This window comes from Myxine glutinosa, chromosome 7, assembly GCF_964187855.1.
Source record: "Myxine glutinosa chromosome 7, kmMyxGlut1.1, whole genome shotgun sequence".
NCBI classification, from domain to species: Eukaryota; Metazoa; Chordata; class Myxini; order Myxiniformes; family Myxinidae; genus Myxine; species Myxine glutinosa.
In genome coordinates this window covers 169,698,665-169,710,792 of record NC_136267.1, presented here as the reverse complement: position 1 = coordinate 169,710,792, position 12,128 = coordinate 169,698,665, and the positions used below count along the sequence as shown (strand labels likewise).

The 12,128-nt window shown below is 45.6% G+C and overlaps 1 protein-coding gene across 4 annotated transcripts in view; it reads right to left on the bottom strand.

Annotated features, from left to right (window-relative positions):
• TACO1 (translational activator of cytochrome c oxidase I) overlaps positions 1 to 12,128 on the bottom strand; it is a 52,574-nt gene that overhangs the window by 22,861 nt on the left and 17,585 nt on the right. For all 4 annotated transcript variants that reach the window (XM_078782548.1, XM_078782546.1, XM_078782547.1 and 1 more), the window contains exon 3: positions 997 to 1,103. In XM_078782548.1, coding sequence (XP_078638674.1) covers positions 997 to 1,103 — 107 coding nt within the window. The remainder of the gene's footprint in view (positions 1 to 996; positions 1,104 to 12,128) is intronic.

Below are 12,128 nucleotides of genomic sequence, written 5' to 3'. Positions count from 1 at the left end.
GTAAAAATATGGTAAAAAAATATTATGAAATAATTTTTTTTAGGTCCGCCATGTTCTTCCCAGGCCCAATGGCCATGTCTGTGCCAAATATCAAGTACGTGAGCCTCTCCGTTTAGGAGTCTATCGGTAACATTACACTCACACACACACACACACACACACACACACACACACACACACACACACACACACACACACACACACACACACACACACACACGCACACACACACACACACACATGCACACACACACACGCACACACACAAACTGTGTTTTTTATATATAGATGGTTAGAGTAAACCTTGAAATAGCAGAACAAAGAATGTGAGAACATGTTACAATCTGAGTTTTATGTAGAGTAAATTGTGTTGTAGTTTTCAAGGTTTTTAATGGGGTTGGAGACTTATCTGGAGGCCCTGCCAATGCCTCTAGTGTGAGCAATGGCCTTCTGCAGCATTCGCAGGTTAATAGTCACACACTTCCAGGCAGCAGTTTGTAAAACCCCAAGAGCTAAACTTTTTAAAAAATGCAAGCTCAGATGGCTGATCGGATTTAGCATTAAGCCAATCTCGGAAGTCTTAGATGATTCATAATCGGCCATTTTGGAGAGCTACGTGAATTTTGGAGACATCTCCTGGCAACACTAATATCATTAAACGCGCCATTGCTGAGATCCAAGTTGGAATGCAAGCGTCTGGAAGCCTCCAAACACTTAACCGTTTAGGCAATCTTTAATTGCATCCGAGGGCCGGAAGCACCAGGCTGCCTCTCATTTTGTAATGATGCTTGGCAAGAGGATTCCGAAGGTAGCAGAAGACATCCCGCAGCCAAAATGGTACCTGCTTTTAGTCACTTTGAGAAGGGCGTTCACATCCAAATTTGGACATCCTCTTTAGCATGGGCACACAATTAAACCTTCTACCCTATACTTTTATTACACACAAACAAAGCCTCCCCCCTCAAGCACAGTGCTCGCCAGCATCCTCGTACTCACAGCTCCTTTTATTGCGGTCTGCCAGGTAGAGTTGGGCATGTTCTTGGCACGGCATTGGTTGATGAGGTTCGCCAGCTGTGTATTCAGTTTTGGATCGGGTCCTCCCTCTAGCAAAGGTTGAGCACACAGACAAGCAATGCAGTTATAACCGCTATCAGTTTTAACTTTACACTGGAGAAAGAAAAGAGAACCGCAGAGTAATTAAATCACACAGTATTGTTGCACAAAACAATTGAGCAATGAAGAATTTAACTCCATTAACAAAACAGGATACAGTAAGACATCTCGTCAGTGCAACCACATCTTAATTTACATTACGAGGACCGAGCTGAGTTTACGAAACACAATTGGTGTACCCCTGATGATGATCGAGTCTCCTCGGGCAATGATGGCATTGCCTTTCTATGGCTGGTACACACGGGTAAGTGTGTGGTATAAACGTGGGGGGAGAGGGGGGGGTCGCGACTCCTCCCTGAAGCCTGGAAAAGTGACCGAGTCAAATTTTTCCTCCGATGCGTGGTCAAGGTTCGTGGAAGAGCTAGAAGAGTGGACAGATCAGGAAGTAACAGACAACAAAAACAGGACGCAAAACACGTATTGTGTTTTGGGGACGACAAACACACGGGGGGGGACGACAAAATGGACCCACAAGGGAACTTCAAGGAAGGAAAACTGGAAGGAGGGACTTGTGTGGGGTTAACGAGTGTAGAAAAGATCATGGGTTAGAATTGGGGACGATCCTGAGATGGTGGTGAACAGCTGTCTTCACGAAATACACAAGCCTTCGAGAGGATTAGATCGATGTTAAAGGAAATTATTGAGGAAAACGCCAGAGCCATAGGAAAGGCCCCTTTATATGGTGTGTGCCATGTGGCAAACTATAGAAAAGAAGGGACATTCCATAGCTTGTAGAAAATGGCAAACAATAGAAAAGAAGGAGCATTCAAAAAATGTCATGTGCATGCTTGACTACCCTTGTGTTCTTAGGAGGAACGAAGTAATGCCCGAGAAAAGTTCATATAAAGGGGCACCAATTTGATTCATACAGCTGCACGAAGAGGTAAATGTATTTTATTTGCCAAATGTAGGGTGCCCCTTTATATGAACTTTTAAAAATAATTTATTTAATTGCTGGTATATATATATATATATATATATATATATATATATATACATACATACATATACATATACACAGACTTTTCATTTAATATGGAATTTTTTTTTTTTCTTGACGGGTTTACTTTCTGAACTCGGTATATCAATCTGGTGAGTTTCTTTTACGCTTCGGTGATTTCTTTGTTAAAAGAACCATGTCACTGATTGTCTGTCGCAGCAAGAAGTCAATAACAGGATTATATCACAGGTGGCGTGACAAAATGTTCGGACAGGTACATTTGACGATTGGCTTCACAATCGGGTATATAAGGGTGTTGCGTTCCGCATTAGTGGAAAACAACTGCTGCACGTCTACAAAAGTTATTGCCGCTTCCCATGGAGATGGTCCGTCAACTCGACAATGCTGTTTGTCATTTAGTGGTGGCTTTACGAAATTCCGGCATGAAACAGCGTGCTATTGCTTGGCAGTATGGCATCACTCAAGGTCAGGTGTCAAAGATCCTGAAATGAAATGCTCAGAGGGGTGTCCCTACTCCAATACCGAGGCCAGGACATCCCCACAGAACCACAAGGAGGGATGATCGCCAGCTGCACTGGTTAGTCCGCAATGGCCGTACCAAGTCAGCTAATCGGCTTAGGGCTGAGTGGCAGCAACTGACAAATGTGCCTGTATCCAGAAGGCTAGTCAACCAACGACTGGTTCAAGCAGGCTATCGTGCCAGGCGTCCCCTGAGAAAGCCACGTCTGACCAGACAACACCGCCAGCGCCGATTGCAGTGGGCCAGAGAGCACCGTCAATGGCAGCCAGGACACTGGAACCACGGGATCTTCAGTGACGAGTCTAGATTTCTGGTCTATCGTCAAGATGGCCGCGTCCGAGTGCGCAGACAAGTGCATGAAGCCTACAACAAAGATTGTATAGTGCCAAGAGTCCAAGCTGGAGGTGGTGGGGTGACCGTTTGGGCTGCTTTTCATGCAGGGGGCAAAACTGACCTGGTTGTTCTGAATGGAAACCTGAACCAGTTCAAGCACAGGGCCATTCTGGAAGAAACAGTGCTTCCATTTGTTCGTACAGCCTTTGGAGGAAACTTTGTCTTCCAAGATGACAATGCACGGCCTCATCGTGCTCGCATAATCCAACACTTTCTTGCTGACCGTGCGTGGTGTAGAGTATATGGAGTGGCCTGCCATGTCCCCGGATATGAATCCGATAGAGAATTTGTGGGCAGAATTAACGCATCAAATCGACAACATGGACCAGCAGCGTGCGTCTGTGAGTGAATTGCAGCAGGCTATTGTAACTGCATGGCAAGCGATTCCTGTCCAAACTTTGGCAAATCTCGTGAACAGCATGCCTCAACGTGTACGTGCTCTCCTGAATGCTCGCGGGGGTTACACGAAGTACTGAACTGTAATTTTACTGTCCGTAATCCCAGTCGTAATTTAAATTTTGTTAAAAAATTTTTTGGCTAATGTGCAAAATGAAGAGATACTTCTGGAAAACGCACAGAAGTTTAACAGAGTACTGTCCATGAATTGAGTTCGATATGAGTTTCCATCACTTTCAAGGATCAATTTATTTGCTTCGAAATGTCAAATGTGGTTTTTGTTTCTTTTAAAAGTCACATATAACAAAATCTAGAATAATTTCAACATAATTCCAATGAACTTTTGGTTCTAAGTCATCTTGAAAAGTAAGTTCACCCCCACTAAAAAAATATTCCATATTAAATGCCAAGTCTGTATGTATATATATATATATATATATATATATATATATATATATATATATATATATATATATATATATATATATATATATATCATTTTAAAGCAAAAACGATGACAAATAGGTGGGATTTTGTTTTGAAAGCCATTAATTAGATGCATAGGCCGATGTATATTCCAAGTTTCAGCTAGTTTCAATGTATAGCCTTTGAGATATGAGCACCAACACATTTTGGGCGGACGGACGGACAGACGGATTGACAGACACCAACGTGAATTCGAGGATTTTCTTAAGAAAACTCGAGAATGCGGAAACGGACGTTGCTGAAATTTCGAACATATCACCTTAACGTACAAAGCATTTACTTCTGAAATTTGCAGCCAATTTCATCCAGTAGAAGCCGAGAAACAAATTTTCAGTCCCTATGTTAAAGTGGCAAACAGAGAAACGATCCCATATAAAGGGAGGGGTGCTTTGCACCTCCTTTGATAAAAAAAATTCATCTACTGCAATAGCCACCTCTATGGTTCACCCTCAACAATCACCAATAAACTCCAATACATTCAGAACTCCGCTGCCCATCTACTCACCCATTCCCGGACCCGTGACCACATCACCCCCGTCCTTTACAAGCTTCACTGGCTCCCCATCTCCCAGAGAATCCAGTACAAAATCCTCCTCTTGACCTACAAAGCCCTCCATAACCTGGCCCCATCCTACCTGGCTGACCTCCTCTCCAGACACTCCCAACCGCAACCTCCACTCTGCTGGTACCAACCTCCTGACCCCCCCCCCCCCCATCCAGACCAAATTCAGATCCTGGGGGGACAGGGCCTTCTCCATCGCTGCTCCCACCCTCTGGAACTCACTACCTCACACCATCAGAGACTCCTCCTCACTCACCACATTCAAAACATCACTCAAGACCCACCTGTTCAACACTGCATTCAACATTTAACCCACAGCATTTAACCCCTGACTATCTCTTCTCCTTCTCCCTCCTTTTTGCTTTGAATATTTCCCTATTGATTCTTGTTTTTTGCAATTGTTTTTATGTTTTGCTATGCATTATGTTTTACACTCTGTCAAAGCGTCTTTGGGCTCCCTGAAAAGCGCTATATAAAATAAATGCATTATTATTATTATTATCGACTTGGTTTTTCAACTACTTCTACATTTTCTTAAATTTTCATCTACTTGGTTTTTCAACTACTTCTACATTTTCTTAAATTTTCATCTACTTGGTGGCAGCATTTGACTTTAAAAACGATTCGCACTGCGAGCAGCTCTTCAAGGGCTGCAGTCATGGCACAGTTGGGACGGTAACGTCACGGCATTCGCCCAGGTCAGAGAATGAATGAATCCCTTTAATATAATAAATCCCGACCACAAACAGTGATCGGTAGAGCGGAAGACAATGTGTCGATGTGGCAGACGGCACTTGTTCTCAGATTGTGCGGAAATAGCTGTGATGGGACTATTTGGTGGACTTAGCTATCACAGAGGCGTCATCACATGCTTATAAAGCCGAATGGCTTCAAAGTCAGAAGTAGATGAAGTAGTGACGTGTTGCCCTAATGAAGGTGAAACTAATTGGTAAAACTTTGCTTTTCATCGACTTGGTGGCAGTATTTGACTTTAAAATCTATCCAAGCTGCGAGTAGCCTTTCTAGGACCGCAGTCAGAGTGTCATCAGAATGGTAACATCTTGGTGTTCACCCAGGTTGGAGAACAAATGAATCCCCATCATATATACAGGGTGGTCCAAAATGATGTGCAACTTTTCAAACTGCTGTCAGAATTTTACCAATGCGACCCTTTTTTATTTTCAGGTCGCCTAAAGAACAAGGTTTAAAGTATCTTCCACAAGAAGTTTCAACCATGTCGAACAATTTCTCTGTACACAAGCGAACGCACATTTTAGAAATGCCTTCAACGACAAAGTCACAGGTACCTAAATCACGCAAAGGCAGTTGTGTGGGATGTACCCAAATGAAGAATTCCACACGGCAAAAACCATCAAATGTATTGTTGAAACGTTTAGAGACTCTGGAAGTGTGAAAGACGAAATTAAAGGACACAATGGTCGTAACCCTTCAGTGAGAACATTATTTGGCAGATGTGTTTGTTTGGCGGATGTGTTGGTTTGGCGGATGTGTTGGTTTGGCGGATGTGTTGGTTTGGCGGATGTGTTGGTTTGGCGGATGTGTTGGTTTGGCGGATGTGTTGGTTTGGCGGATGTGTTGGTTTGGCGGATGTGTTGGTTTGGCGGATGTGTTGGTTTGGCGGATGTGTTGGTTTGGCGGATGTGTTGCTTTGGCGGATGTGTTGGTTTGGCGGATGTGTTGGTTTGGCGGATGTGTTGGTTTGGCGGATGTGTTGGTTTGGCGGATGTGTTGGTTTGGCGGATGTGTTGGTTTGGCGGATGTGTTGGTTTGGCGGATGTGTTGGTTTGGCGGATGTGTTGGTTTGGCGGATGTGTTGGTTTGGCGGATGTGTTGGTTTGGCGGATGTGTTGGTTTGGCGGATGTGTTGGTTTGGCGGATGTGTTGGTTTGGCGGATGTGTTGGTTTGGCGGATGTGTTGGTTTGGCGGATGTGTTGGTTTGGCGGATGTGTTGGTTTGGCGGATGTGTTGGTTTGGCGGATGTGTTGGTTTGGCGGATGTGTTGGTTTGGCGGATGTGTTGGTTTGGCGGATGTGTTGGTTTGGCGGATGTGTTGGTTTGGCGGATGTGTTGGTTTGGCGGATGTGTTGGTTTGGCGGATGTGTTGGTTTGGCGGATGTGTTGGTTTGGCGGATGTGTTGGTTTGGCGGATGTGTTGGTTTGGCGGATGTGTTGGTTTGGCGGATGTGTTGGTTTGGCGGATGTGTTGGTTTGGCGGATGTGTTGGTTTGGCGGATGTGTTGGTTTGGCGGATGTGTTGGTTTGGCGGATGTGTTGGTTTGGCGGATGTGTTGGTTTGGCGGATGTGTTGGTTTGGCGGATGTGTTGGTTTGGCGGATGTGTTGGTTTGGCGGATGTGTTGGTTTGGCGGATGTGTTGGTTTGGCGGATGTGTTGGTTTGGCGGATGTGTTGGTTTGGCGGATGTGTTGGTTTGGCGGATGTGTTGGTTTGGCGGATGTGTTGGTTTGGCGGATGTGTTGGTTTGGCGGATGTGTTGGTTTGGCGGATGTGTTGGTTTGGCGGATGTGTTGGTTTGGCGGATGTGTTGGTTTGGCGGATGTGTTGGTTTGGCGGATGTGTTGGTTTGGCGGATGTGTTGGTTTGGCGGATGTGTTGGTTTGGCGGATGTGTTGGTTTGGCGGATGTGTTGGTTTGGCGGATGTGTTGGTTTGGCGGATGTGTTGGTTTGGCGGATGTGTTGGTTTGGCGGATGTGTTGGTTTGGCGGATGTGTTGGGTTGGCGGATGTGTTGGGTTGGCGGATGTGTTGGGTTGGCGGATGTGTTGCGTTGGCGGATGTGTTGCGTTGGCGGATGTGTTGCGTTGGCGGATGTGTTGCGTTGGCGGATGTGTTGCGTTGGCGGATGTGTTGCGTTGGCGGATGTGTTGCGTTGGCGGATGTGTTGCGTTGGCGGATGTGTTGCGTTGGCGGATGTGTTGCGTTGGCGGATGTGTTGCGTTGGCGGATGTGTTGGTTTGGCGGATGTGTTGGTTTGGCGGATGTGTTGGTTTGGCGGATGTGTTGGTTTGGCGGATGTGTTGGTTTGGCGGATGTGTTGGTTTGGCGGATGTGTTGGTTTGGCGGATGTGTTGGTTTGGCGGATGTGTTGCGTTGGCGGATGTGTTGCGTTGGCGGATGTGTTGCGTTGGCGGATGTGTTGGGTTGGCGGATGTGTTGGGTTGGCGGATGTGTTGCGTTGGCGGATGTGTTGCATTGGCGGATGTGTTGCGTTGGCGGATGTGTTGCGTTGGCGGATGTGTTGCGTTGGCGGATGTGTTGCGTTGGCGGATGTGTTGGGTTGGCGGATGTGTTGGGTTGGCGGATGTGTTGGGTTGGCGGATGTGTTGGGTTGGCGGATGTGTTGGGTTGGCGGATGTGTTGGGTTGGCGGATGTGTTGGGTTGGCGGATGTGTTGGGTTGGCGGATGTGTTGGGTTGGCGGATGTGTTGGGTTGGCGGATGTGTTGGGTTGGCGGATGTGTTGGGTTGGCGGATGTGTTGGGTTGGCGGATGTGTTGGGTTGGCGGATGTGTTGGGTTGGCGGATGTGTTGGTTTGGCGGATGTGTTGGTTTGGCGGATGTGTTGGTTTGGCGGATGTGTTGGTTTGGCGGATGTGTTGGTTTGGCGGATGTGTTGGTTTGGCGGATGTGTTGGTTTGGCGGATGTGGTGGTGAATGCACTGTACGAAATTTGGTGGAGAGGTTCAGTATGTGAGAAGGACTAAATGATTAGATTTTGGTGAAGATCCAGATCCGGATCCAGCTACTAGAATTTTTAAAGTGATTCTTCACCATTGAGTGATCGGGCCAAAACAATGTGCAGCACGATATTTCAAAAATGTTGTGGACAAGTTATTACTAAACTTGGTGGACGAGTTGGTTTGGAGACAAAAACAAGCCGATTCGGATTTGGTTCAGGTCCAAATCCAGATCCGGCCTATCAATGGGATACAAAACATAAACTGTTCAGCCTGGCAGAGGTATGAGCGCTACCGAGTGCCCATTCTAGTTTAGAGTTGTCAGGATCTATATACATCAAAACCGTGAGTACTAAACAGATACAGAACATATTTTGCACAATCCCGTTATATTAGTTATCCAGACCAATATTATACAAAGTTGATGAAATTAGTGACACCAATTCCCAACTCAAGAATATTGTAGGTTTGTCCGCACAATGTGGGCGTTTCCAGGATAAACTTTAGCCGGGGCGTGTTAGGCGCCCCGGTCTGAAACCGCCGCACGCGCGCAGGACACCTCTGTGAGCGCACGCGCACGACGATCCCCCAGTCCTCGCGCTCCCATTTTAGACCAGCTACCGCCATTCCTCGCGCTACCACCAGCGTCTAACTCTCATTTCTCCAATAGCCTTGGGCGACGCCTGGGCACGGCAGGACACCCGCGGAGCCCCAGAGGACCGGGGACGCGCGAGCCTACACGTTAGCGTGCTACGGCGGTATTAACGGCTTCGGCCACGACCAGGCCAACAGGCCCGGTCGCACCGGAAACTGACTGGCTCGTCGCCCGCGCTGAATTCATCGCGGGCGACTGAGCTGAATTAATTATTTAATTAATTAATTTAAGACGCCCAATCACTATTGCTCGGGAATTTGAAACAAGCTTGACTCTCGCCTTACCCATGCGAGGGCAAGGAGGAACTGAACTTAAAACCTAAAACTTTAGTTTTGTTTTATCCCGAGGAACGCTCACAGTGTACCGTCAAGGCAACCAGAAGGGACGAGGTTCTCCTGACCACATGGCCCTCGATTTGGGAAGCGAGAGGCGTTCCATTAGCATACACATACACATACACACACACACACACACACGACCAAAAGTATGTGGACACCCAAACATCGAACATCTCATTCCAAAATCATGGGCATCAATATTGAGTTGGTCCCCCCTTTGCTGCTATAACAGCCTCCACTCTTCTGGGAAGGCTTTCCACTAGATGTTGGAACATTGCTGCAGGGATTTGCTTCCATTCAGCCACAACAGCATTCGTAAGGCCAGGCACTGATGTTGGGTGATTAGGCCTGGCTCGCAGTCGGCGTTCCAATTCATCCCAAAGGTGTTTGATGGTGTTGAGGTCAGGGCTCTGTGCAGGCCAGTCAAGTTCTTCCACACCAATCTCAACAACCCATTTCTGTATGGACCTCGCTTTGTGCACGGGGCCATTGTCAACAGGAAAGGGCCTTCCCCAAACTGTTGCCACAAACTAGGAAGCACACAATCGTCTGGAATGTCATTGTATGCTGTAGTGTTAAGATTTCCCTTAACTGGAACGAAGGGGCCTAGCCTGAACCATAAAAAACAGCCCCAGAACATTATTCCTCCTCCACCAAACTTTACAATTGGCACTATGCATTCGGGCAGGTAGCGTTCGCCTGGCATCTACCAAACCCAGATTCGTTCGTCGGACTGCCAGATGGTGAAGCGTGATTCATCACTCCAGGGAACGTGTTTCCACTGGTCCAGAGTCCAATGACAGCGAGCTTTACACAACTCCAGCCGATGCCTGGCATTGCACATGTAGTCAGGTTCACTATGTTTTTTCGTTCAAAATCATGGTAGATTAGCAAACCTATACATTTTTGGAAACGTTATTACATGGAAAATCTGAAAATCAATGTTTACATTTGCCAATTCCGACCAATTCCATTCGACCAATTCGACCAATCGACCATTCGACCAATTCGATCGATTCGATTCGATTCGATTCATCGAATTCGATTCGATCGACCATTCGACCAATTCGATTTGCCAATCAATTTGACCGACCTTTGCTTGTGTGGAACGGACTGTGAAAACGATGCGGACTATTTTGTCGGATACGACACACAGGACAGTGATGACGAACTCTAAATGGCATATTCTGTAATCGTGTATGTTTGATGCCATTGACTGCCTGTGTATATTTTGTCATTGACTGCCTGTGTAGATGTGAAGTTATACTGACTGCATTTGTATCTACTAGGGCATTGCCCGTACTATATCTATATCTAAAATTATATCCCCCCCCCTCTATTTACATGAAATGGTTTGGTCCAAAGCGAACGGCTTCCGGAGTTTGGTAAAGAAATCGCCATCGCGTGCACAAACGCGCAGGAAAGCGAATGAATCGCAAATTCGTTTTTATTAGTTTTAAAACATAGTTTAACGCCAACATAGCGCCAACATAGTTTGCAAACGTGAAATAAATGAATACGCTCTCAAATGTGCCATCCGAGGCAGAGTGTGTCCGCCACGTTCGGCACACGCGATAGTTCGCTGCTCTCTGATTGGTTGAATCGTTTTTTGGACATAGCTCGGTAAGTAATTGTCCGATTAATATGAAACCTTGAAAAGGCACATCCTCGGGTCCTCAGCAATATACCTGGCAAGTTAAAAGTATATCGGACCCGTGGTTGTCGAGAAACAGCGGTCACAGACAAACGTACAAACGTACAAACAGAGATTACTGGAATTATAGATAGATGATTTTGCTGACTGCCTGTGTATGTTTGGTGATATGAATTATTGTGACACATTTTGATGTTATTAACTGCCTGTACAAAATGATAACATGTATTTGATTATGCAACTTATCGCGAATATAAAGACAGTATTTTGCAATTCAAAACCTTTGATTCGTGTCTTACCATTCCCCATAGCACTAATTTGATACTTTCATTGGATTCCTTGTCCCTGAAAATATAGGTTTAGTATATTTTAAAAAGTTTTTAGGGTAATTAGAGGCAGAAATAGAACAAAATATGTATTTTACAGTGGCCATTTTGAAAATCCAAAATGGCCGCCATACAGGTATCTATCCAAATGTAAACATTGATTTTTAGTTTCCTTATGCTATAACCTTTCCAAAAATGTATAGGTTTGCTAATCTACCATGATTTTGAACGAAATATAATTTATTGACATGTAGTGAACCTGACTAATGGTGATCTTCGGCTTGTGTGCGGCTGCTTGGCTTTGAAAACCGATTTCATGAAGCTCCCGACGAACAGTTGTTGTGCTGACGTTGCTTTCAGAGGCAGATTGGAACTCGGTAGTGAGTGTTGCAACCGAGGACAGACGATTTTTACGAGCTACGCGCTTCAGCACTCGGAGGTCTAGTTCTGTGAGCTTGTGTGGCCGACCACTTCGCGGCTGAGCTGTTGTTGCTCCTAGACGTTTCCACTTTACAATAACAGCACTTACAGTTGACCGGGCAGCTCTAGCAGGGCAGAAATTTGACGAACTGACTTGTTGGAAAGGTGGCATCCGACGATGGTGCCACGTTGAAAGTCACCGAGCTCTTCAGTACGGCCCATTCTACTGCCAATGTTTGTCTTTGGAGATTGCATGGCTGTGTGCTTGATTATACAGTCATGGTCAAAAATATTGGCACCCTTGCACTGTTTTCAAATAACCCACAATTTTCCCTAAAAATAAGTTGAAATTGACGAAAGTATTTGATCTCCACAATTCTTTATTTCACTGTTAATATTACAGAACCTGTTTTTGATTGAGAACATAATATATCCTTTTAAATCAGAAAATAAAAAGAAACGGCATTGACAACATTATTGACAACCTCGACTTGATATTTGGTAGCACAGCTTTTGGACAAAATAAC